At 38.9% G+C, this 27,980-nt stretch overlaps 1 protein-coding gene across 1 annotated transcript; it reads left to right on the forward strand.

The window, feature by feature from the left end:
• The first annotated feature begins 2,634 nt into the window (after positions 1-2,634).
• Positions 2,635-24,585, forward strand: kif3a (kinesin family member 3A). The gene is made up of 17 exons (XM_089020441.1): positions 2,635-2,811; positions 3,212-3,485; positions 5,322-5,466; positions 7,243-7,327; positions 7,481-7,586; positions 8,734-8,873; positions 10,176-10,373; positions 10,457-10,631; positions 10,752-10,850; positions 12,657-12,813; positions 14,159-14,339; positions 16,002-16,112; positions 17,981-18,106; positions 19,152-19,205; positions 19,818-19,886; positions 19,992-20,122; positions 21,596-24,585. The coding sequence occupies exons 1-17, from the start codon at positions 2,806-2,808 to the stop codon at positions 21,642-21,644; spliced, it is 2,106 nt and encodes a 701-aa protein (XP_088876567.1). The 5' UTR covers positions 2,635-2,805; the 3' UTR covers positions 21,645-24,585.
• The last annotated feature ends 3,395 nt before the right edge of the window (positions 24,586-27,980 follow it).

The following is a 27,980-nucleotide window of genomic DNA, read 5'->3' on the forward strand; positions in this document are numbered from 1 at the left end:
TTCAGTGGTTTTGTGAGGTCCGGATAACTCCAGATAAGGAGTGAGGACCACCGTTGCTGATAAGTTTAGAGAAGAACTTGTGTTACATTTGAACACTAAATGTCACACAATTTCCCACTTCAACTTCTTTAAAAACAAAGAAATAAAAAGTGGATTTGTAACTGAAATAACAGCAACGGTGAGGTTTCTGAATGGGTACGTTCAAAGTCCTCACCCCTGTAGTGAATTTGGTTAAAATATCGTTTTACTTTTTGTGGTATGAACTTTTTCTTCTCATTAACCACACACACACACACACACACACACACACACACAGTGAGTAAAATGTGTGTGTATCCAAGTGAAATGAAAATACACACCAAAAAAATCATTTCGGGGCAATTTGTGAGGACCTTTCTTTAACTTCAACAGATGCATACATAGACCCTCTAGAAGCCTTTAGAATGAAAAACTTGTGAGGACCGGCCAAAAGGTCCGCACTTGTCAAAAATGTCCACACTACGTATGGTATAAATTGTTAGTGGTTCTCACAAGACTAGTCATACACACACACACACACACACACACTCAATTGCTGTCTCCCTGTTTCTGTCCTAGTTACAGTACATAAGTGCGTGCCTTTGTCGAAACCTACCAAGAAAATACAATCTATTTAACGCTGTGATGTCAAATAGCTATACTTCTTATGTGGCAATAAACAACTAATAACAACTAATTGAATGTCTTGCTTAAGGAAGTTGATTGATTAATAAGGTCCAACATTCTTGCACAGTTATAGTATACACCTCAGTCTTGTCATTTTTTATGATGCTTAGAATATCTTGTTTTTATATTTTCCCCCCCCAGCCCCCTTCAAATTGCTGCTGTGGACTGCAAATTTCCCCAATGTGGGACGATGAAAGGCTTTTCTGATTCTGAAGAAAGGAAGAAAGTTAATGTGAGAGCCATGCAATGTCAAGATGGGATTACAGAATATTATTATTATTATTATTATTATTATTATTATTATTATTAAGTGACGTGTTTATTGAGAATGCTTCAGAATTGGCTTGCAACCAGTTCAAACTACCCCGCCTACTTAACTTGCCTTGGTAAGGATAAAGCTGTTTGAAAAATGAATGAATGAAAGGTATTTAGAGAATGTGATCCCAAGAAAAGCTTGATTTTGAATACAGTAAAGTCTCGTTATATCGATATTGGATATATCGATAGTCCCGGTTATATCGATACTATTTCTATGCACGCATGGAGAAAATTACATGCAAACAGGGTCGGATATATCGATAGTCCCAGTTATATCGATATTTTTTCGGACTCCCTTGAATATCGATATAACGAGACTTTACTGTATTTTGCATATATATAAATATTCACAGGTAACATTCTAGAGTGACCACGAGAGTTTTAATGATAATACATTTAATTTATAAGCGCCTTTCAAAACTCTCAAGGTCACTTTACAGTCACAGGATAAGTTTTTATGTGGGTGAGCAGTGGCAGCCACATGCGCCAGCGTTCACTCAACCTGAAAGTAACTGAGTTAGAAAACTAGCTAGCTTTTTGATAGGTGCTGATAAATTAAGTGTATTATTATTATTATTATTATTGTTATTAGATATTTCAATTTATGTGATCTGAGTTTTACAAATTGCTTTTACAGAATATTCTAACTGTTTTGTCGGGTCTGCATGGTTATGCTATGGTGTGCAATGCAATTTGGATCGGAGTACATAGTTAATGTTAGTAGACTTAAAGAAAATCAGTCATTTTTTTTTTTTAGAATATGTGGTTAACTCATTCACTGCCATCCACAAATGTATTTGGGATTTGAAAATATGACGTAAAACGCCATTCCCGTATTTTTTCGGATTTTGGGTTTTCTTGTAGGGGTGCCGATAAAGCGTTGGTCAGACCTCTGGCCATTTTTCCCTTCCACAAGGGGGCATCATTTCCTTTATTTCTGTTAGCGCTTTGTTCCAGCTTCAGCTGTTGTTAAAGTGCGATATAAATCAATATGTATGTATTGTGTTGTATCTTCTACAGCCGCCCTCATTTCAAGCTCAGATAACTCCAGACCCATATAATTTAGGAATTAACTATTTTTTTTCTGATAAAAGAAGAGAGTCAAAGGTTTCTTACGCTGCATTGAATCCTAAAACTCAATATTCTGTGGGGTGGAGTGGAGTGGATACATTTTTCACATCGTCTGGCAATGAATGAGTTCAATATGTACTTGACACGTGATATGATCATATCAACATGTTCTGATGGATATTTCAAGTTTTGCTCGTTGCCATGGTGAAGTGGTGAATGGGTTGTCATCCTTTGGAGCTATTCACCTGAAAAACTAGAGAGTCTGTGATCGCTGAAAAGTACCAAAGTGCACTATTTTGATCTTTGATCCTTAAAACCCTGAATCCAGCCAATTGATATTAGGTGATGAGGCAGGTGACGTTTCTTATTATATACTGTACTAATCGCTCAACGATGTAAAGCACTCATTGTGCATTTCGAGACCAAATGCAGTATATTTTTTTTTTGTCAAAACGACGTTTGGAGTGACATTGCATGATGAACATCAAACTATATTGGGAACTGAGTGGAATAGACGTCTATGTAAGTCGTTTAGCTGCAGGTGACGCATGCGCAGACAGTCGCAGTCAGGGTACCGAACCTGAGACTTGTGTTAGGTATTTTACGATAGCATTTAAATTCTGTAAACAACCAGTCTAATGTCCAACGGACACAACCTTACGAATACCTGTCACCGCACAAATACTCCAATTACATCGCTGCTGGATTAGTATGCCGGTAAATCAATCCGTTTGTTTTTATTTTGTGTTTTGTTCACCAAGGGTTCCTCCCTCAATTTCCAATGATGTGATGCTAGCCGGTTAGCTTGATAGCAAACTCGCCGTTAACCAGCGTAGTGGGAAAATGGACACTTAACGCTTTGTTACGTGTTGTATGTTTCGTCGAATGCGTATAGTCACTGTACATCCTCAAATATTCTCACCGTTGATGTTATCTGCAATGTTTGCGTCTCGTCATCCTATAGCAACCGAGTGCCGACTAACAGAAGCTACTGCGAATGAATCTACTCGTGATTCTTATGATTGGGTACTAATTAAATTTCATCCCTGGCAGTTTTTCATTGTAGGGGTTGACTGTCGTTAGGTGTAGTGAAATGAACGGCCGTGCTGTCTTCCAGACCAATAAGCTTGACAAGCCGGAGGTGAGCGATAACGTCAAAGTGGTGGTGCGATGTCGTCCGCTCAACCAAAAGGAGACGGCGATGTGCCACAAGCAGGCCGTCGCCGTGGACGAGATCCGTGGTACCATCACAGTCAACAAGCTGGAGACCTTGCAGGAGCCTCCTAAAACATTCACATTTGACACGGTGTTTGGACCACAAAGCAAACAGTTGGATGTCTACAACCTCACTGCTCGCCCCATCGTTGACTCTGTGCTGGCGGGGTACAATGGTAATAATTAATACATGATGAATGTGATCATGATTCTATAAGGGTCCCAATATGGTTTTATGCAGCCAATAAGTTCATTCGTGAGTGATGTGGACTGATCACATGTATTAACTGCACATTTGTCAATTTTAGAGCTGCTAGCTGATGATTATATTAATCATTCATAATCAATTGAAACTCACTTCCTCCTGATTATTTTAGAACATTTAAACATATCTCAAACCCACATATTGTGGTACTTTTTTATTTTCACCAAAGTACCACGTGAAAAAAATCATTTCTCCTTTCAACCCAAAAAGATGTCAGCCTTTTTTCATTCTTTCATAATCATCAGTATAAAAAATATAGTTTGCACAAAATGTAGCAGTTTCTCCTTGTGGACTCACAACCTTTGCTGATGTCATACCTAATATAGGTATATCAAGCGGAGCATCTGTGTAAGCTCTCAGTCATACTGGAATGATCCATCGATAAAAAGGTTTCTTCAGCCGTCATCTGTACTTCTTTGAAGGTCGGACGAAGATATAGAAAGTCCAGTATAATACAAATACAAGTTGATCCCGTTTTCGTACCCGCTGTCCTGAAGAAGGAAGTGGTCGAAGCGGGGAGGCGTGGCCCCGCCCCCAGCTGTCAATCCAAACGTGACAATATCGAACAAGTACGATATTTATTTGCCGGAGCAGCATTGCACAAAATGACGGTACAAAATAACTGTTTCTTAACAAACGCATACGACAATTTTCTCCAGCATGACAGCATCTCACTCACACAGCAATCGGGTGGAGGGAGGGATGTGCTGTCACGTTTTGCAAGGTGGTGATGCAGGCCTGGTGTGGATCCCAAAAAGCAGGCAGGAGGGAGCAGGAGGTTGTGTTTGACAAATTGTATTAAAATAAAGTCAGCAGGAACAAAATCTAAAACATCAAAATCATCTGAACGGAAAAAAATACAAAGTATCAAAAGAAAACCAAGATTAAAAGTCCGCCAGGGTTAAACAAACACATGCACAGCATACAATGCATGCGATTGCAGACAAAGCATGCAACAAACAATGAACCGACACCGGATGGTCGTGCCGGGAGTCCTTTTAAGTGTCACTGATTAAAACGACCAGCACCTGCGAGACTGCAGGCAGGGCTGACGTCTACCCGTTGGTCGCCAACCAGATCATGACATGTGCACTGACACCGAGGCGGAGCAGATGGGATCGCCGCGACGCAAACGCCGCGTTGGGCTCACGGTCGGCGCCGCCACCTCTTTGAGACAGGTGACCTCTTCTGGCTTCTCCGTTAGCAGTGAGAGGCATTTTTGGACAGCTCGCAGGCGTGGGAAGCCGTGCATATTTGGGCAGCAGAAAGTGTGTGCGCCGACACAGTAATAAAGATCGATAATACAAAATGATTAAAATGACACTAAAAGTTATAAGATTTATAAATGAACTGTTAACATTTTGGTATATAATAGTATTCAATCGAAAACGTTGCTTAAAAACAACAGATTGACATCGTATACTATCCTGTCGTGTAGGAGTTGCCAGCGTGTCATTTGTTATGATCATGCGATCCTCGCGTCAGCCATTTTGAATACTTTTCGATTTACGACCGTTTGACTTACGACCGTTTTGTCAGAACGGAACCCGGTCCTAACTCAGATGTTACCTGTATATCCCTAATGTCCAGAAGTGGTGGTGCCAGACCTCTGCTTTGATAGGTCCCTGCACTAAGGTTGGGGGGAAGCAGAGGACTATTCCCTGAAAAATAATCTGATTATTTGCTATATTTACAAACTAATCTTTCTAACCCATTTTTTGGCATTTAATATTTCTGCCCATTTCAGGGACCATTTTTGCTTATGGACAAACTGGAACTGGGAAGACCTTCACCATGGAAGGTGTGCGAGCAGTGCCGGAGCTCCGAGGGATAATCCCCAATTCCTTTGCCCACATATTTGGTCACATTGCCAAGGCAGAGGGGGACACAAGGTACATAAACATTCGAGCTTTGCTTTCCACATTCTCCACATTGTGCCTTTTATTTTTACATTGCATTGTTGCATTTAAATGGTGAGTACAGTTTTGCTTTTTTGAATGTCACTGTGCCGATGACCTTTTTGTGTTTGGGAACCTTTTACTGAGTATCTTCATCTTCATAGAGTTGCTTATTACGTAGCCACAAGGGGACATAAGCTAGTAACTTCTTGTGCCGGTCCCAAGCCCAGATACATACAAAGGGTTGTGTGTCAGGAACGGCATCCGACGTAAAAGCTTGGCCAAAACAAACATGGGAATCAAACCTCTGAAGATGGAGGATACTGATTCGCTATGGCGACCCCTTGAAGGGAAGGAAAAGAAGAAGAGAGTTGCATGTCATTACTTATGGTACAAAACATTTAAAGTTTGCATTGATGCCGATTTTGAAGTTGGATTTATATATACAGACACACCCCACCTTACAAACATTCGAGTTACGAACAACGGTATATACAACATTTTTGTAGGTTGGGAGGAAATCCCTCTTTCCAGTTGATGCTCCAGGAGGACGTGATGCATAACAAAAAATAATGGCTGCTGGCACGTAATTCAGTAATTATGTACCAGCAGCTTCACTAATAGCTTACTGAAGACCCAAGGATATATGTCGTTGTACTACAGTAGGTGTGAATTTATTTTCCGACTGTTAGGGCGTCTGTGTTTTATACTTTCCCGAATGTATTTCTTAAACATACGTTCCATACAAAATATCACACTGAAGCAACTTACGAACAAATTCACCTTACGAACAAACGCTTGGAATGTATCTCGTTCGTAAGGTGGGGAGCATCTATCTACATTCTTTTTAATAATTATAATAATCAGTGTCTGAAACTCATCACAAAAAGTTAGCGGACACCAGGGCAGACAACTCTGAAAAGTTGCCTGCCCCATTTTTCACAACTTGAAACACAATAAGATGACTCATCAGAAGAAAAAAAATTGTTGCAAAGTATTAAGGATTTTTTTTATATTTATGAAGCATGTACCTACCACAAATGCTCCCTTGCTGAATTGATGGTAAATATCCCTTGCTGATGATTTTGCTCCAGTTGGTCGTTTGTCCATACACTCTTCGTCATGTTGCACAGTGCAATGTTTGCGTTGCGTTGTCTGCTACAATCCACATGAACTCCTCTGTCAATGATGCTTTTGATAATACATTTAATTTCTAAGCGCCTTTCAAAACTCTCAGGTACACTTTTCAGTCACGGGATAATGTATGTTTACGTTTTGTAGTGTCATAAATTGTGTTAGCTTCTTTTGAATTTTTCTTCTGGGGCTGAGGTTCTGTGCATCTACTTTGGAAAATGATACGCAAATGCACGACCTTATAACGCTTGGGAAAGTCCGGAAGCACGAAGCAGGCTTTTGATTGGCTGCCCTGCTGATTATGCAAACTGCCAAACGAACCGAAATTCCCAAACCGAATGATGATTTCGAAATCGGAATAAATTATTCTTCTTTGTTCAAACATTTGCTTTATTAAATAAAGCAAACGTTTGATTTAAAAAAAAAAAAAACTTTTTTTTTTTTTTATTCTTGAAGAAGTTGTCGGCCACCCAAGCGGAGACGTTTTGTAAGTTGTACGCCCGACGTAAAAGTTGCACGCCCCGGGCATCTGGGCAGACGTTATTTCAGACACTGTAATGCATTTTATTTCAAGCGCCTTTCAAAACTCAAAGACAAATGATACAACATCTGAGCCGTACTCCCACTTTTCTATAGATTTCTAGTTCATGTATCATACCTGGAGATTTATAATGAAGAAGTGCGCGACTTGTTGGCCAAGGACCAGACACAGAGGCTCGAGGTATTGTATCCATCACTCAAGATTGTTTTGATAAAATAATTAATATTGAAACAGAGCAGCTAAAGTCACTTTTTTTTAGGACCTTCCAAAAGCAAGCGAGGGTGTGAATAATTATTGCACATCATAAAGTGTACTTTTATATTTCCACAATAGGTTAAAGAAAGGCCAGATGTTGGTGTGTATATCAAAGATCTCTCTGGGTATGTGGCGAACAATGCTGACGACATGGACAGGATCATGACATTGGGCAACAAAAACCGTAAGAACAGACTTAAAAACAACATCTTCAAACACTTTTCAATATTGTCAATATAATTTGGCAAAACCATATTTCTCAAAACAAAGTACTCAAACACAAAAGTGGCTTTAATCACAAGCCTGGTATTTGTACAATACTGTGTATCCTCTTGATTTACATACAGTACAGTGATACGTTGGCTTACGAACTTAATTGGTTCCCAGACAGTGTGTATCCCAAAAATGAATTTCCCATAGGAAACCATTAAAATGAGAATAATCTGTTCCCAGGTCCCCATAAAACATAATTTTCTACTTTCCAATTTTCTAACCCTTAAAACTACAAAAAATACCTTATTGTATGTATAATAAATGTGCTATGGTATTAAAATGAAAGAAATAAGCTGTACGTACTGTATAATAAAGTCGTTTTATTTACCTTTGTGATGGTCGTTGATGGCTTGATGGAATGGAGTGGCGGGTTTCATCAGCATTAAACACTTGATGAGGAACGTAACCTTCTTTCACCATCTTGAGGAATGATCCCTTATAGGTGCTTTCTCTGTGATAATTTTATCTAGTTCCTCATCATCACTTTCATCACTTTGCTGCTGTGAAATGTAAATTTCTCCACTGTGAGACTAATAAAGGCATATCCAATCCAATCCAATCACTTGTGTTCGGTTTAGCTGGGATGATAGTTTTTTGCATCAAGTGTACAGATGGCTTGTGCGGGTTGTTTGTGGAGCCTGATTGATGGGATATTTTAACCTTGCCTTTGAACTATCAAAGTTGAAACTCTCTCACTGTCGTCTGCCTCTCTTTTTCATGTTTAAACCACCTGCCCTCACTGCTGCATTCTTGACCAATCACGTGGCTTTAACCAAAGACTGGGGGCGAGGAACAGAGGACAAAAACAGTCGGCTGCCATTTTGTTGTTAGAAGAACGGGCTCGTTCGCGAAAGACACATCACTCATTGAGGCAGCTCCGTGTACGAAAAAAGTTTGCATGCCAAAGTAAAATGTTTAGAAATTCAACGTTCGTAAACCGAAAAGGTCGTAAGCCAAGGGGTTCGTAAAGCGAGGTATCACTGTAGTTGTTTTGCATGTAGCTTGATCATTCTTTTGATTGAATTTCTGATTTTGTTGTTGTATTTCTCTCTCAATAGGCTCAGTCGGTGCAACAAATATGAATGAGCACAGTTCCAGATCACATGCCATTTTCACCATCACCATCGAGTGCAGCGAAAAGGGTGTCGATGGAAACCAGCACGTGCGCATGGGAAAACTTCATCTGGTTGATCTTGCAGTATGTAATCCTATTATTTATCATCACAGTCACTTTTCAAAAGTTAGAGTCCACTTGTACCTACGTTTACTTTGCCGTGGTCCAAATATAACCTGCAATGCTAGTTTAAATGCTTGTTAAAAATGAATAAATAAATACTCAGCTGTCAAAGCCAATGAAAATAAGTGTAGCTCTCGACTAGAGTAACGAGTTGTTTTGAATATGGTATTTAAGATACCGAATTTTCCGGTGTATAAGGTGCACCCAAAAGCCTTCATTTCCTTCAAAAGATGACCCTGCGCCTTATACGCAGGTGCGCCTTATATGTGAATTCATATTGAGCCACAAAAGGTCTCGCAACTATTGTCAGCAGCCATTCCCCTCCATAGAAGAAGTAGTGCATAACCCCAGCGTCTACTGTAGCGCATTATAATGTACACCACATTGTAAGGCATTATATTTAGAAAACGTTTATGTTTATATATAATATTTGGAAAACGTTTTTTATTCATTGGAGGTGCAACTAATACTCCGGTGCATCTTATAGATGGAAAAAGTTTGAAAATACACCATTCATTGGGGGTGCAACTAATACTCCGGTGCGCCTTATACACCGGAAAATACGGTAATACTACCATTTACACTGAGCATGTTCATATGAACACAGATAAATTCATTTTCAAATGCATTAATGTTGTTTCTTGCCACATTAGTTTTTGTTCATTATATATAATTATACTATTGTTAATTAAGTACTTTTTTTTAACCTATGTATTTGATATTCTTTTGATTTTATTTTTGAAAACATGAATTTATCTGTGTTGATATGAACACGCTTGACGTAAAAGGATTAAGAAAAAACTTTATAATAATAATAATAATAAGAAGAAGAATAAAACATTTGATTTATAAACACCTTTCAAAACTCTCAAGGTCACTTTACAGTCACAGGATAAGTTTTTCTGTGGGTGAGCAGCGGCAGCCACATGCGCCTGCGTTTACTCAACCCAGACGTAACTCAAATAGATAGAAAGCTAGCTGGCTAGCCAATAGATAGGTAAACTGTCTGCTCTTCCACTTGTGTTAGCATTTTTTTAATCATTTCAAATACCAATAAGTACGGCCTACTACAACTTTTATACGGGAATTGTAATTTCGCTTTTCTACTTCTTCTTTTCCTTTCCTCTTCCTTTCATCAATTTGTTGCTGTGAACTTTGAACACCTAATTAGCCTACAAAATAACCAAAATTTACAAAAGAAATGTTGAAGATGTAGTCATAGACTCTGCTGTTCTGTTGACATAATCTGGCTACTTTCCTCAGGGCTCAGAGAGGCAGGGGAAAACAGGGGCCACAGGCCAGCGCCTCAAGGAAGCAACCAAAATCAACCTGTCACTCTCCACTTTGGGGAACGTCATCTCTGCCCTGGTGGATGGCAAAAGCACCCATGTGCCCTACAGGAACTCCAAACTTACCCGCCTGCTGCAAGATTCTCTCGGAGGGAACTCGAAGACTTTGATGGTAAGTCAAAACTTGTCAAACAAGAAAGAAAGTTAGTTTACAATAATTGGTGAAATCTGACATGCTTGCTTATCCCGAACCAGTGTGCAAATATAGGTCCTGCAGACTATAACTATGATGAGACTATCAGTACCCTGCGCTATGCTAACAGAGCCAAAAACATCAAGAACAAAGCCAGAATCAATGAGGATCCCAAGGAAGCTCTACTCCGCAAATTTCAGAAGGAAATCGAGGATTTGAAGAAGAAACTTGAGGAAGGTTATTATAATAAATATTTTTGTCACCCCCTCAACCACTAGAGCTCAACACATAATCACAATCACTCTCATGTCATAGTTGTTCACATGTAATTTTATAACGTTGCCTTGAACATCCTAGGTGAAGAGATTTCTGGCTCGGAGGGTAGCGGGTCTGAAGAGCTGGATGAAGGTGATGAAGAAGGAGGGGACTCTGGACAAGGACGCAGGAGACGCAGAGGTAACATGTCGAAGAAATGGAAGCCATTTTGTGCTCATGGAGTGGGGGATTTAACTTGTCAAATGCTCTTACTATATTTAGTAAAGATCGTATTTTATTGACAAGACGGTAGTTTTCTTGGGGGGGGATCTGTTCAGTATTAACTTCACATCCTCCCATTATTGCATCTGCTCTATGCCATTATTAATGAATGTGAGACTAAATTTATTTGCATATGCCCACATTCAGCTCATGACTCAGCTTTACAGACGCTCCCCAGCTTACGAACATTCAAGTTACAAATAACGGTACATTCAAACATTTTTGCGGGTACAGTCTGTCGAAAAATGTTTGGACAGAGATGCTGTAAGTTAGATTTTGTATTGCGCACCATTTTTAGGCTGAGCTCGCTCGTGATTGGCTGCGTACTGCGCTTCAAACACACCCACACAGACACATTAGAGGTTCCAAGTGCTGGATGTTTACGCGACGGACATCAACACTGACCAATCAGCACCCCGGCTTTGCTGAAGTTTTGCCAATGAGTTCAGGCCCAGATCCACCGAGCTCGCTTACGATTGTGTGTGTAGAGTATGCGGGCGTGGAGGAAATCCCTCTTCCCAGTTGACGCTCCAGGAGGACGTGATGCATAACAAAAAGTAATGGCTGCTGACACATAATTACTGAATTACGTAGCTTCAGTAATGGCTTAGTGAAGACCCAAGGATATATGTCATACTACAGTGGGTGTGAATTTATTTTACGACAGAACGTCTGTGTTTTATACTTCCTCGTTCAGTGTTTGACTTAAACACACATTCCAAACAAAATATAGCACTGGAGCAACTTACGAACAAATACACCTTACGAATGCCCGCTCGGAACGTATCTCGTTCGTAAGGTGGGGAGCGTCTGTATTATTCTATTCTTTCGTGCCTTCACCTTCATCTTGTTTCATTCATTAATGTGTTTTACGTGTTCTTACTTTCATTGTCTTTGCTGTCGTGGTATTTGTGTCTAACAATCGTGTTCTTTCTTCTCCTCTTGCCATTTTGTCTGTTGCAACTCTTCTGCCTTCAAGGTGAAAGAGGTCGGTGTAATAATATTCTTCATCCTGATATTCTGTGACAAATATTTTGCTGTTTTTGGTAAGCATATGTATTTCCAGGGTTATTTTTAGTTCCGTACTTTCCACACACCCAAAAGCTGACAATGCACCTTATAATTTTTTGTTCTTTTGACTTAAAGATGGTGCCGCGAGAGTGGCTGCCTTTACAGCAGCTCCTGTATTTTGTTTTTCTACTTCTTTCTGTCCTTTCCCTGTCGTTTCATAACTTTGAAATGTAAATTTCTCAACTGCGAGACTCAATAAAGTAAATCCAATCTAATAATATTGTGCGCCTTTTATACCGATCAATAATCTGATTTATTGGACGGAGTATTTTAAATGTTCTGGAAACGGCTTTGTTAGAACTGCAGCAGTTATGAAAGCTCTATAAAAAGGAAGCTGAATTGTATTGTGCTTCTGGAAGAGTGAATGAATGCGTAACGCAACCGCAGCCACTATTTTGGCTTCCATTCCTATGCACCTTATAATGCGATGTGCCTATTATTTGAAAACATTTTTACTATCGGCCATTCATTGAAGTGGTGCCTTAATCTCCAAAGCACCTTATAGTGTGAAAACTGTATTGCTAAACCCCCATTTTACATTTTTGTCCAAGACTGTATTCCATATGCGGTTGTCTATCTTCATCGCCATCATGCTGTTAGAATAATGGATATTGCACTAACCTATTTACATGTACCTTTATTGTTTTTTTTCAGGTAAGAAGAAGATTTCACCAGAAAAGATGGTGGAAATGCAGGCCAAGATTGAAGAGGAGAGAAAAGCTTTGGAGGCGAAGCTGGACATGGAGGAAGAGGAGAGAAACAAGGCAAAGGCGGAACTAGAGAAACGGGAAAAAGATCTTCTTAAAGCTCAGTAAGTTCCCCAGAGAGCAACACTAATTCACAGACAAATGAATCCCACTCACTCAAACAGTATTCGTTATATTTATTTAGAAAATAATAGAATGCACATTAAAGTTTCATTTGCAACTCTGTGTGTATAACATTGCAAGAGATACGTCATGTTAAAGCAGTCGTGGGCCGTGCATATCACTCCTCGGCCTTCAGTAGTGCTATGTCTGAATCACTCCACAGGTGCGAGTGTGGTGTGATGGACTTCACGTCCACTAGAGGATGTCATTGGACAGGAAATACAGTAAAGTCTCGTGATATCGATATCGGATATATCGATAGTCCCGGTTATATCGATACTATTTCTATGCACGCACGGAGAAAATTACATGCAAACAGGGTTGGATATATCGATAGTCCCGGTTATATCGATATTTTTTCGGACTCCCTTGAATATCGATATAACGAGACTTTACTGTAAGTTGTGACTTGATGAAACTTAAGAAATAATGTCATTAAACTATTTTTTATTTTTACTATAAACGTGTGGATTCATGATAACCTCATAAAATTTCAATAATATTTGCTTTTTTTTGCTAGCTTCGGAGCTGTCCAACCTTTCTGAATGATGTCTGTCTTGAAAATGGCTTTTAATGTCCGCAGCCTAATCCATTTGTTCACCTCCTTCAGCCATTGCGGATTGACAAAACCGCTATTAAATTGACACAAAATATTTGCTTTGCTCACTACAGATACAGTGTGCTAGCTCTGGCCAGTATGCTCTTATCACTGGTGGCGAGTGATACTATGATTGGCTAGTAACTAGCATTCATGTGACTAGCCAATCATAGTTTGCGAAAACTGACATTTCCAATGCCTTCCAGCAGGCCTTGGGTTGCCAACTCAAACTCTGATTGGGTAAAGCAACTGTTTCTTCACCATTGATTTTTATACTCCAGAGCTTGCAGAACTGATTATGAAGACGTCCAGGTAGATTTCTGACCCTGGTAACAAATGGTGGCTAAAATGTGATTGGTTAAATGCTTAAATATGAAAACAAACCTCTGGAAGCAGCACAACAGCGGAAAACCAATGGAAGGAAGCTGAAAGACAATTTGAAATAATTTAATAAGAAATCATGGACAAAATATAATTCGCATTAGTCTGTGATTTAGATATTTTTAGGCCAGCAGGAAAGGCCTTGCAAGCCCTGACGGCCTTACCACTGTGTGAAAGAGGTCATCTTATGTTGTAGCCCATTTTTTTAATTAATACTTAGATTGTCTGTCAAGTAAGGTAATTCAAGATTATGCCTTGATTTAGTCGTACGGCATCATGTGTCTCACCACTCATGTCATCACTCTTAGGCAGGAGCATCATCTTCTCCGTGAGAAATTGTCAGCTTTGGAGAAGAAGGTTATCGTGGGGGGTGTCGACCTTTTGGCAAAGGCTGAGGAGCAAGAGAAGCTTCTGGAGGAGTCCAACAGTGAGTTGGAAGAACGCCGGCGGAGGGCGGAGCGCCTTCGCAAGGAATTGGAGGAAAAGGAGGTAACCTGAGCATGGGCTAAGAGATTCTTTTACTTCAGTTGATGTTTTAACATTTGGATTGGATTGGATTGGATATGCCTTTATTAGTCTCACAGTGGAGAAATTTACATTTCACAGCAGCAAAGTGATTTAGGTATGACAATAATAATTGAGGAACAATTTTGAATTTACTTTTATTCCGACCAAACTGTGTTCCAAAATTGCTGTCATTATATTTTTTTTTCTGCACATTTTACCCATTGGATCATTAAAATCCCACTGATTAGCTCTAATAATGAACAACTGGTTAAGTTTGTACCCATTTACAGCTACAGCATCTTGTTCATGTAGTCACAATCGAGACAGTGCCGCTAAAAATAGATTTAACTCCCAATGGTTCAGCACGATCAGTTTATGCAAACAGAAATTTAGCATAGTAGGAATTAAGAGGATTGCAATCTTTTGTCTTCATCTTAATCTTTGAAAAATGGCCGTACCTTTGTACATTCTGTTTCATTGCATCGATATGTTTCTTTATTTTTTTTTTGTATTTTTCTATGTATTCTGTCTTTTGTGTTTTGTTTACATCATACACGCTCCTAAAAATTCGTTGAAACAGCTGTCAAACAAATTTAACAAAAATCGTGTTCCCCAATTGAATTCACATACTGTATTTTCCAGTGTATAAGGTGCACCGTAATATAAGGCGCACCCCCAATGAATGGTGTATTTTCAATTTTGTTTCCCATATATAAGGCACACCGGACTATAAGGCGCACCTGAAAAATGTTTTCAGATTCTAATATATAAATATGTACAAGTTTTCCAAGTACAATACAAAACATATTGATTTATATAGCGCTTTGACAACAGGTGAAGCTGTAGCAAAGCGCTTAACATCGACAGGTATCACATATAGGAAAAAAGCTATGGGACAAGGCGGTAATGTTTTAATGTTATTACCGTTTTTCCCGGTGTGTAAGGCGCACCCCCAATAAATTGTGTTTTTTCAAAGTTATTACATATAAAAGGCACACTGGAGTGTAAGGCGCACCTTCAATGAATAAAAAAGGTTTTCCAAATATAAATATGAATATATAAAAGTTTTCCAAATACAGTATAAGGCACCTCACCTTATAAGGCGCGGCAGTACAGGTCGGGGTTACAAACTACGTCTTCTACATGGGGAAATCGGTGGCTACTAACAGTAGCTGTGAGAGTTGTTGTGGTTCAATATTAATTCACATATAAGGTGCATCTGCGTATAAGGCGCAGGGTCATCTTTTGAAGAAAATCAAGGCTTTTGGGTGCTTCTTATACACCAGAAAATACGGTAATATAATAATCCCTCCTTCTCCATTGCCATGTTTTTATATAGCATTTGACAATTTTTTTCAGGTTTTAAAACACACTTTAAAAATATGAATAAATCTGAAAAGAGTGCAAGAGCAATGGTTAACGCCAAAATATTGTAAAAACAGTATAAAAAGACATACCGATACTGACAACTTTCGTAATGCTTTGGAAAAAAAAATAGTTGGGACGACAAAAACAAACCGTGCTTTAGCAGGAGTGAATATAAAATTATTAAATTAATTACTGCATATTAAAATACTTTCTCATTCTACCTGCTATGCACTGTACCCTTATGTTGAACCGGTATCTATGTATATCTTAAAACAGCAAGAGCGCTTGGACATTGAGGAGAAGTACACAAGCCTTCAGGAGGAGGCCCAAGGGAAGACCAAGAAACTGAAAAAAGTGTGGACCATGCTGATGGCTGCCAAATCAGAGGTAAGTGATTTTGGCGCCGGTGTATATTACACATACAGTAAAGTCTCGTTATATCGATATCGGATATATCGATAGTCCGGGTTATATCAATACTATTTCTATGCACGCACGGAGAAAATTACATGCAAACAGGGTCGGATATATCGATAGTCCCGGTTATATCGATATTTTTTTGGACTCCCTTGAATATCGATATAACGAGACTTTACTGTAGTTTGAAAAAGCATCTGGACATAGACGGCGCTGGCTGACCTTCATCAAGGCCCATCCTTTAGGTGGCAGTGAGTTTCATACAACTTCATACCTGTCAACCTGCGAGACACTGTGACCTTACTAACGGCTCAATTTTTCCTTACTGAGAAAAAAAACATACTCGAGTGTAATATTTCATTGTGTAATTTTATGAATAAAATTTCACCCGTAAACATGAATACGTTTAATAAGGTACAACATATTTCTAGCAAAAAAAAAAGTATGTTCTTTGTTGTAGACCATTGTGGCTCTTTTTTGCTGTGGACAAATTAAACAGCAAAAAAAGAATTTGAATTTGTGTTCTTACGATGTATAATGTTTATACAAAAAGATGAATGATATTATGGCGAAAACAAAAAAAAAACTCGGTAAAATGTCTAATTTAACTGATTTCAAAATAAAATTCCACTTGACTTCTTGCGACTTTTCGCACGGATTTGATTTCTCGGTGGTCGACTTCGCTTTTTACGAGTAGTGATATTTGTTATAATTAACATTACTGTTAATATTTAATGACGAAAACGGAATCGAAAATATCTCAAAATTATATTTAAAGGACAACCGACGCCTCCGGACAAGTTGCGTCCATAATTTGTAAAATCACTTCAAATGACTTCTACTGAGCGGATTTTACGAAGATTCCAGGGAATATAGCTATATTTTACGTTTGAAGACTCGCGCCGAATATTCAGGAAGTCTTGTTTTCGAGTTGAAGATGCCTGACGTGACGTCACGTCAGGAACGCCCCTGACCGAGAAAGCGACACACAATGCATTTTGGGTACTTTGTTTGGTCTGAAAACTTCGTGTTGATCCGTGTTGATGGCGAAATTAGAAGGAAAACACATAAATAACGCGATGGTGAATCGTTGTGTGTTGCACCAAGACTACTATTTGATACTAGTTGACACAAATTCCCAGCAGACAAATCAGCCCATTTCCAACGGAGCTTGGGCGCCATCTTGTACATTTTCTGGGACGCTACATTGGAGTCCTGACGCCTCAAGATGATCCGGAAGGACTTCTTGAATTGATTGCAAACATGTATGCTTTCCTCTTCAGAACTATTTGAATCATATTCATAACTGGATGTGTAACAAGAAAGCATCTACTCCGAATCTGAAGCCATTGTTTTCTCGAGCAAGGCAAGATGTCCTAGCGTGACATCACGAACAAAGGGGCGGGACCTTCTGAAACTCGCCATCCCGAGGTTATTTTGAAGTAGTTTTGGGACACTAACTCATTTTTATTGGTGTTTTGCATTTGACTAAAAATATCAGCCTGTGTGTTTTGGGTATTTTAGATGATATAAAACGTTTTTTCTGATGTCAGTTAGGAAACAAAAAATGGTGTCAGTTGTCCTTTAACAATTTTGCGTTTCCCGTACAAACTTTCTTGTATGACGTACACATCTAAAAATGTGCAAAAATTGTACAGAATATGGCAAAATACTGCCGGTTGACAGGTATGCATCTTGTCTGATGCCACCCTGTGCCTCAATATTTGGTGAAAAAAAGACAGAATTTACAGGGAACAAATGCTGGTGAAACTGCTGGACCTTCGTGACATATGCAATATGACATTTCTCACACTTCAGACTTAAATGTTGTACTTTAGTTGGCAGATCTGCAACAAGAGCACCACCGAGAGATTGAGGGCCTCCTGGAGAACATTCGCCAGCTGAGCCGTGAGCTGCGCCTCCAAATGCTGATTATAGACAACTTTATTCCTCAAGAATACCAGGTCTGCATTTATTTTTGACGTTACTTGATTTGGTCATCTATCGTCTGTCGTGCCTCCTGCTCTCACAGCTCTTTGATGATCACGTTTATCTTTCGATTTGCATCTCACTCCATACAAGCAATTAAGACTAACCCGCTGCTATAGAAGTATATACAGTGATACCTTGGCTTACAAACTTAATTGATTCCCAGACAGAGTGTGTAAGGCGAAAGGTGTGTATCCCAAAAATTAATTTCCCATAGGAAACCATTAAAATTAGAATAATCCATTCCCAGGTCCCCATAAAACATAATTTTCTACTTTCTAATTTCTAAGCCTTAAAACGACACAAAATATACCTTATTTTGTGTATAATAAGTGTGCTGTGGTATTATAATCAAAGAAATAAACTGTACTGTATAATAAAGTCGTTTTATTTACCTTTGTGATGGCCGTTGATGGCTTGATAGAATGGTGTGGCCAGTTTACTCAGCATTAAACACTTGATGAGGAATGTAGCCTTCTTCTTTCACCATCTTGAGGAATGATTGTAGGTGCTTTCTCTGTGATAATTTTATCTAGTTCCTCATCAATTGTGTTCTGTTTAGCTGGGTTGATAGTTTTTTGCATCAAGTGTACAGGTGGCTTGTGCGGGTGATTTGTTGAGCCTGATTGATGGGATATTTTAACCTTCCAGTCTACACTCTGTCACTCTATCAAAGTTGAAACTCTCTCACTGTCGTCTGCCTGTCTCTTTAATGTTTGAACCACCCCCCCTCACTGCTGCGTTCTTGAACAATCACGTGGCTTTAACTGAAGACTTGGGGCGGGGAATAGAGGACAAAAACAGTCGGCTGCCATTTTGTTGTTAGAAGAACGGGCTCGTTAGGCGAACGACACATCACTCATTGAGGCAGCTCTGTGTACGAAAAAAAGTTCGTATGCCAAGGAAAAATTCTCATCAATGTAACATTTGTAAACCGAAAAGTTTTGTAAGCCAAGGGGTTTGTAAACCACTATCACTGTACATATGTGTAACTTTGACATATTATTTTGTCCCCTATAGGAGATGATTGAGAACTATGTGCACTGGAATGAAGACATTGGAGAATGGCAGCTGGTATTTGTTTTCATTTGCGGTTAATTTTCACTCATTCACTGCCATTCACAAATGTATGCAAGAATTAAAAATATGACGTAGGCCATTCCTGAATTTGTTCTGGTTTTGTTTTTTCTTGCTTGGGTGCCGATAAAGCGCTGACCATGGCCTCTGGCAAGTTTTTTTTCTTTTCTACAAGGCGCAGCATTTCCCTTTTTTCCATGTTAGCGCTTTGTTCCAACTTCCGCTGTTGTTAAAGCTCTATATAAACCAATACGTTTGTATTACATTGTATTTTGTGTATTTTGGACAGCCGCCCTCATTTCAAGCTCATATAACTCCAGACCCATATAACGTCGGAATTAACAATTTCTTTCTCACGACAGAAGAGAATCGAAGGTTTCTAACGCTGTATTGAATGTTTATTTGTTTCTAAAACTCAATATTATATGGGTCCTGGAATTCAAGTGACAATGACAAAAACCCTGGCACCGGGGTGGACACATTTTTTGCATTTCGTCTGGCAGTGAATGAGTTAATGTGAAATTTTGATTTATTTTGTGGAGGTGAATCCTAATGCATAGTTGGCGTTAAGACATTAATTGTCTTTGGTTTGTGTCTTTCTTTTGTTAGAAATGTGTTGCTTTCACTGGCAACAATATGAGAAAGCAGACACCTGCTCCAGGCAAAAAAGAAAAAGATGTAAGTCTATTCTCCTCTACTTGCATGAATCCAGTTGACAAATGTTTAAATCCGTTGCCTTTCTTCTCAACCCTCCCCTTCCCCCGACTCTTTCTCATCCTGCAGCCTTTTGAAGTGGACCTGTCCTATGTGTATTTGGCTTACACGGAGGAGAGCATGCAACAGTCATTGAAGAAGTTAGAGAGGCCCAAAACATCAAAAAGCAGCAAGAGTGGGCGACCCAAAACCGGACGCAGGTACTCAAAACGCAAAAATGACACTTAAATTTGTGGTTAATTGGAGGCACTTCAAGCGTCAGGTTTTACATTTGCAGTTTAGAAATATCATGCTCCACTAAATGTACTTTGGTTTATTTCAAACAGTTTTTTATACTTTGGCAATGTAGTTCAATCATACTACCACTTTTTTAATTTCCCATATTTTTGTTATTTTTTTATTCATTTAAAGGACAACACATTTTTAGATGTGTACGTCATACTAGAAAGTTTGTACGGGAAACACAAAATTGTTAAAGGACAACCGACACCATTTTTTTGTTTCCTAACTGACATCAGAAAAACGTTTTATAGCATTTAAAATACCCAAAACACGCAGGATGATATTTTTAGTCAAACTACAGTAAAGTCTCGTTATATCGATATCGGTTATATCGATAGTACCGCTTATTACGATATTACAGTAAAGTCTCGTTATATCGATAGTCCTGGTTATATCGATACTATTTCTATGCACGGAGAAAATTACATGCAAACAGGGTCGGATATATCGATAGTCCCGGTTATATCGATATTTTTTGGGACTCCCTTGAATATCGATATAACGAGACTTTACTGTATTTCTATGCACGCAAGGAGAAAATTACATGCGCACAGGGTCGGATATATCGATAGTCCCGGTTATATCGATATTTTTCGGACTTCCGAGAATATCGATATAACGAGACTTTACTGTACTTCAAAATGACCTCGGAGAGTTTCAGAAGGTCGGTCCCGCCCCCTTGTTCGTGATGTCACGCCAGGACGTCTTGCCTTGCTCGAGAATCAAAACAATGGCTTCAGATTGGGAGAAGATGCTTTCTTGTTACTCATCCAGTTATGAATATGATTCAAATAGTTCTGAAGAGGAAAGCATAAATGTTTGCAATCGACTAACGAAGTCCTTCCATCTCATTTTGAGGCCTCTGGACTCTAATGTAGCGTCCCAGAAAATGCACAAGATGGCGCCCAAGCTTCGTTGGAAATGGGCTGATTTGTCTGCTGGGAATTTGTGTCAACTAGTATCAAATAGTTCGTCTTGGTGCAACACACAACAATTCACCATCGCGCTATTTGTGTGTTTTCCTTCTAATTTCGCCATCAACACGAAGTTTTCAGACCAAACAAAGTCCCCAAAATACATTGTGTGTCGCTTTCTCGGTCAGGGGCATTCCAGATGTGACGTCACGTCAGGCATCGTCATCAACTCGAAAACAAGACTTCCTGAATATTCAGCGCGTGTCTTAAAACGTAAAACAGAGTCACATGCCTTGGAATCTTTGTAAAATACGCTCAGTAGAAGTCATTTGAAGTGATTTTACAAATTATGGACGCAACTTGTGGTTATCTATTGATAAATTCAATTTGTATATGTGTGCTGATAGAATCTCCCCGTTCTGAGAAGCAGCCTTCCTGACAGAGCACTAACACTTACATGCTATCGTCCTCTCACAGGAAAAGGGCTGCGAAAGCAGAGGCGGCCGTCGAGTCCCCTCTGCAATGAAGACATGGCAGTGTCAAGTGAAAGAAGTCTCTCGTTCAATTAACTGATGAGCCTTAGTCAAAAGATGATGTGAGTACACTGTATAGCTGACACACGTTTAAATGTGACCCTGCTATATAAAATGTGCAGCATATTATAGTCCGTAGGATCCCCAGCTTCACATAAGCGGTAGCTTTGAAATGCATTTTCAACAGCGGCAGTGCCCTGGAAAGTCATGTCGTGGCAACTTTTTACATTTTTTTTCTGCAACAGAGAGACTGTACCATTCTACTCATCAAAAGTCATTGGACTCCTTATTCTTGGTCTTGAACATTTCAGGTGGTGCTTTATTTTGAGAAGCAACACCAAAAATTACTTGCATGACTTACAAAATACTGTATTTTCCCCTAAATAAGGCGCACCGGAATATAAGGCGCTGCCCCAATGAATGGTCTATTATCAAACCTTTTCCATATATAAGGCGCACCAGAGTATAAGGCGCACATTCAATGAATGTAACCAGTTTTCCAAATATAATAAATTAATATATAGGTTTTTCAAATACAGTGATATCTTGGTTTACGAACGTTTCAGTTTACGAACGTTAAATTTATGAAACTTTTACCTCGGCATACAAACTATTTTTCGGGATACACACAGAGCGGCCACAATGAGTGATGTGTCGTTCGCGAACGGGCCCGTTCTCCTAACAAGAAAATGGCATCCGGCTTGTTTTGGTCCTCTATTCCCCGCCCCCCAGTCGTCGGTTAAAGCCATGTAATTGGTCAAGAACGCAGCAGTGAGGGGAGGTGGTTTAAACATTAAAGAGACAGGCAGACGACAGTGAGAGTGTTTCAACTTTGATAGTTCATAGGCAGAGTGTAGACTGCAAGGTTAAAAGCACCTACAAGGGATCATTCCGCTAGATGGTGAAAGAAGGAAGCGAAAGCGACGTTCAACAAGCCATCAACGACCATTACAAAGACAAATAAAACGACTTTGTTATACTGTACAATTTATTTATTTAATTATAATACCATATCACATTTATTATACATAAAATAAGGTATATTTTGTGTAGTTTTAAGGATTAGAAAAAATTAGAAAGTAGAAAATTATGTTTTATGGGGACCTGGGAACGGATTATTCTCATTTTAATGGTTTCCTATGGGAAATTAATTTTTGGGCTACACACTTTTCACCTTACACACTCTGTCTGGGAACCAATTAAGTTTGTAAGCCAAGGTATCACTGTATAAGGGACACCATATTATAAGGCGCTACAGTAGAGGCTAGAGTTACACACAACTTCTATCAGGGAAAATGGAGTCGATGGCTGCTGACAGTAGTTGTGGGTAAATATTACTTCACATATAAGGTGAATCTGCGTATAAGGCACAGGGTCATCTTTTGAAGAAAATAAAGGCTTTTGGGTGCACTTATACACCGGAAAATACGGTAAAATTCGCACAATTACTGTATAATAATACTAAATATAAGGCAGTTGATGTGACGTACTATTAGGTCAAAAGTGATTTATACTCCAGCCAAATTTTGTGGACATTTTAAATTGAATTTGGTGAGTGGCTAGAAAAATGACACACAAAAAAGGAAACGACGGATTTTAGAGACAGCCCCCGCCTCCACTCCTCCATCACTTTTTTGGTACAATTTGACCCAAAAAGGTTCCAAATTAAAAATCCTTAAATCCTTCATACTTTGTCTGAATTTAAGATTGTGCTGAATTTGCTAAAAAATATCCAGTTAAAGTAAATTTATTTCTCATTTTTTGTCATTATGGACATTACAAAAGCTTTGGACAGATGAAAGTGCTTGGTGTTTTAGCACAAATGCTAATTCTCAACACAGGACACTTACAGGAAACGCAAGTTAACGAGTGAAAAGATAGAAGGCTAGCTAGCTAGCTAGCCTTCTTTTTGAGTTATTTCGGGTTGAGTGAACGCTGGCGCATGTGGCTATCTAGCTAGCTAATAGTTAGCTAATAGCTAGCTAGCTAGATAGCTAATAGTTAGCTAATAGCTAGCTAGCTAGATAGCTAGATAGCTAATAGCTAGCTAGCTAGAGAGCTATTATACAGCAAATAGCTTGCTAGCTAGCTAGGTAGCCAGCTAGATCAATAAAAATAAGCGTCAAGGAAATTTTTCCTACATACATCAGTTACTTCAGAGCAATGACCAGGGTGGGTGAGGTAAAAAAAAGGGGGCCACTTAACTGCTGGAAATTGAAATTAATATTGTGTAAATCCATTTGAAGACAGACACGCTGCGGTTTTGTCACTCAACCCGGAATAACTCAAAAAGATAGCTAGCTAGAGAGCTGGCTAATAGATAGTAAATAGCTAGCTAACTAGGTAGCCAGCTAAGGACTATCTCCTTGAAAAAAAGCAGTCCATAAAACTTCATTTGGCCCAATATTCTTCGCAAAAAAATGTGAAAATACATGAACCATAAACTGGATGTTGTGATACTTCTTGCATGTGACGAGCCAATGTTTTTTTTTTTTTTTGATTGAAAACTCAATGCAGTCATTTGCAATGATAAAATATTCAATCAAAATGAATGAATTAATTATTAAAGATTATGGGAAACATCTCTCTTCCGAAGAGATACAGTGATTTTTAGTATTTCGAAGAAAACGCCCTTCGTACTATGTGACGTGGATCAGAAATTTTGGGGAGTGTGCATGCCAGGCAGCCAGCTCTCACACTAGTTCCACTTTTATTTTGAAAAGTTACAGCTGTATTATTGAGATGCACCCTATTTACTGTATGCCTTAGTATAACGCACTCGTATGAAGCTCTCTGTGAAGGTCGTATTAATTTCATGTGCATGTTTCATAGTGGAGGCAAACTGGCTTTTGTTTTATATCATGATATATGTCAAATGTTTACATTCACCCTGGATGTTTTATTTATTAAATTATTTTACACACGTTTACCTCACATTCTTGTTGGTCTTTTTTTGTCTTTCACTTCATGATATAGTACAGTGATACCTCGGTTTACGAACCCCTGGGCTTACGAACTTTTCGGTTTACGAACGGCACATTTATGAAAATTTTACCTTGGCATACGAACTATTCTTCAGGGTACACACGGAGTTGCCACAATGAGTGATGTGTCGTTCGCGAACGACCCGTTCTTGTAAAAGAAAATGGCAGCCGACTGTTTTTGTCCTCTATTCCCCGCCCCCAGTCTTCGGTTAAAGACACGTGATTGGTCAAGAATGCAGCAGTGAGGGGTGGTGGTTTAAACATTAAAGAGACAGGCAGACGACAGTGAGAGTTTCAACTTTGATCGTTCAAAGGAAGAGTGTAGACTGCAAGGTTAAAATATCCCATCAGTCAGGCTCCACAAATAACCCGCACGAGCCATCTGTATGTACACTTGATGCATAAAGCTATCAACCCAGCTAAACATAACACAATTGATGAGGAACTAGGTAAAATTATCGCAGAGGAAGGACCTACAAGGGATCATACCTCAAGATGGTGAAAGAAGGCTACGTTCCTCATCAAGTGTTTAATGCTGAGGAAACCGGCCACTCCATTCCATCAAGCCATCAACGACTATCACAAAGGTAAATAAAACGACTTTATTTTACAGTACAATTTATGTCTTTAATTATAATACCATAGCACATTTATTATACATAAAAAAATGTGTAGTTTTAAGGGTTAGAAAATAAAAAAGTAGAAATTTATGTTTTATTGGGACCTGGGAACGGATTATTCTCATTTTAATGGTTTCCTATGGGAAAATATTTTTGGGGATACACACTTTTCACCTTACGCACTCTGTCTGAGAACCAATTAAGTTCGTAAGCCAAGGTATCACTGTACAATGTTTTCCAACCTGGGTTGATGAATATGAGCACTTTGCAGGGGCTATCTAGAAACATTTAAAATGTCATTTATTTCCAAGATTGTGCAATGATCCTGAAGGAGAACGTCCGACAATCAATTTGCACCTTCAAACTCAAGCGCTCTGGATTAGACAGAGCACCCAAACGGGTAACAGCCCGCCCCCCGCTTCGAAACTATACTGCTAAATAAATATCAACACTACCAAAAATAATGTGCAAAAATACATGTCTGATTAAATAATATAGAACATAATTTACGAAATAATTATCACGACAACAACACATTACAAAGCATCACCTTTATCAATGAACTTGCTGGAGTGTACATTTTGCGATATCCACCAACAATTTGCATAGAGGATATTTGGTGTTCTTTCTCAGGTGACACGTCTCAACTCCATTCTGGAACATAAAATGCAAATGAGATCAGTCATTCAGATCATGAAATCAGAATGATAGTTTTATGAATTATTATATCCAGTAAAGTCTCGTTATATCGATATTCTCGGGACTCGGAAAAAATATCGATATAACCGGACTATCGATATATCCGATCCTGCGGCATGTAAATTTTCTCCTTGCGTTCATAGAAATGGTATCGTAATAAGCAGTACTATCGATATAACCGATATCGATATAACGAGACTTTACTGTATCTTTAAAATAGATTACCTTCTTATTGTATTGATGCAGGTTACGGGCAAGTATTTCGAATTCCTCACCGGTTGTGTTTTTCATGTTTTTTTCACTTTTGCAGAATGAACTTTTCTATCAAGAAAGCATTTTGTTAATAATGTGCCCGATACTACAATATTGTCATTTAAAAATATCTCAAACCTACCTGACATGTGATGTTGTTCGCCCTTGGCAGCGTTATACTTGAGGATTTTGAAAAACCGTGTTTCAAAGCCTTCCCAGCTTTGCAAAAGAAACTTTTCTGTAAAGAAAAGCCATTGTTAACCCTTTAAACTACGGTGATACGTCGGTTTACAAACCTCTTGGCTTGCGAACTTTTCGGTTTACGAACGTTACATTTATGAACATTTTACCTTGGCATACGAACTTTACCTTGGCATATGAACTTTTTTCATACACAGTGAGGTGTTGTTTGCGAACGAGCCCGTTCTTCTAAAAGAAAATGGCAGCCGACTGTTTTTGTCCTCTATTCCCTGCCCCCAGTCTTCAGTTAAAGCCACGTGATTGGTCAATAACGCAGCAGTGAGGGGAGGTGGTTTAATCATTAAAAAGACAGGCAGACGACAAGAGAGAGAGTGAGAAAACACACACACACACATAAAGGGAGACGACAGAGCTTGAAACAAAAAAAAAACAAGTGGAAAAAAAACAAAAGTGAAATGGTGAGAAAATGGATAGAAAACAGTGAAATTTGGACTTGTTTTAACTTTGTTCAAAAGCAGAGTGTAGACTGGAAGGTTAAAATATCCCATAAATCAATGATGAGAGGCAATAAATCGAATGACATGCCGGCTCAGACGTCGCAAATTCCACAAATAACGTGTGACAAATAACGTCACAAATAACCCGCACAAGTCATCTGTACACTTGATAGCAAAAAGCTATCAACCCAGCTAAACAGAACACATGTGATGAGGAACTAGATAAAATTATCACGGAGAAAGCACCTACAAGGGATCATTCTTCAAGATGGTAAAAGAAGAAGGTTACGTTCCTCATCAAGTGTTTAATGCTGAGGAAACCGGACACTCCATTCCAACAAGCCATCAACGACCATCACAAAGGTAAATTAAACGACTTTATTATACTGTACATTTTATTAGTTTAATTATAATACCATAGCACATTTATTATACCTAAAATAAGGTATATTTTATGTAGTTTTAAGGTTTAGAAAATTAGAAAGTAGAAAAGTATGTTTTATGGGGACCTGGGAACGGATTATTCTCATTTTAATGGTTTCCTATGGGAAATTCATTTTTGGGATAGACACTTTTCGCCTTTCACACACTGTCTGGGAACCAAGGTATCACTGTACTTGCGAAAAAAGCCTACTTTGATGTCATTGGAAAATACTGTATCATAAAACCCACCAGACATCTACCAGTGTTTGGCTTTTGGACCATTATACTGTGCACCTGTAAAAAAAAAAAGGCAAAAAATCATAAACATAATGAATATAATTTCATTATTGATCATTTATTTGTATACAGAATACTTACAGGGAGACGACATGCATCCTCTGCTGCTTCCTTGATAACCTTTAGGTGGATGTCTTTGGAAACCACAGCAGATGCTGAAAAGAAGCCCACAAGTAAGGCTATGACATCAATCCTAATTCGTGTCATGTTAAGCGCAAGCTGATGCTGTCAAATGGAACATGAAGCTAAATGAGTCCCACTGACCAAAAAATATCAGCTTTTTATTACAACAACAAATGCAGTTGATGCAAAGACACACGAGGAAATTGCCACCATATAAGGACTGAGGATAGGTA

This window comes from Hippocampus bargibanti, linkage group LG02, assembly GCF_051943395.1.
Source record: "Hippocampus bargibanti isolate YZ-2025 linkage group LG02, ASM5194339v1, whole genome shotgun sequence".
Lineage (NCBI taxonomy): Eukaryota > Metazoa > Chordata > Actinopteri > Syngnathiformes > Syngnathidae > Hippocampus > Hippocampus bargibanti.

What these genes read in the sequence shown, in the direction of transcription:
- kif3a (XM_089020441.1), top strand. An exon ending in AAGGCAGAGGGGGACACAAG is followed by an intron (nt 5,467 to 7,242) that starts GTACATAAACAT and finishes ACTTTTCTATAG; the next exon opens with ATTTCTAGTTCATGTATCAT. An exon ending in ACCAGACACAGAGGCTCGAG is followed by an intron (nt 7,328 to 7,480) that starts GTATTGTATCCA and finishes TTTCCACAATAG; the next exon opens with GTTAAAGAAAGGCCAGATGT.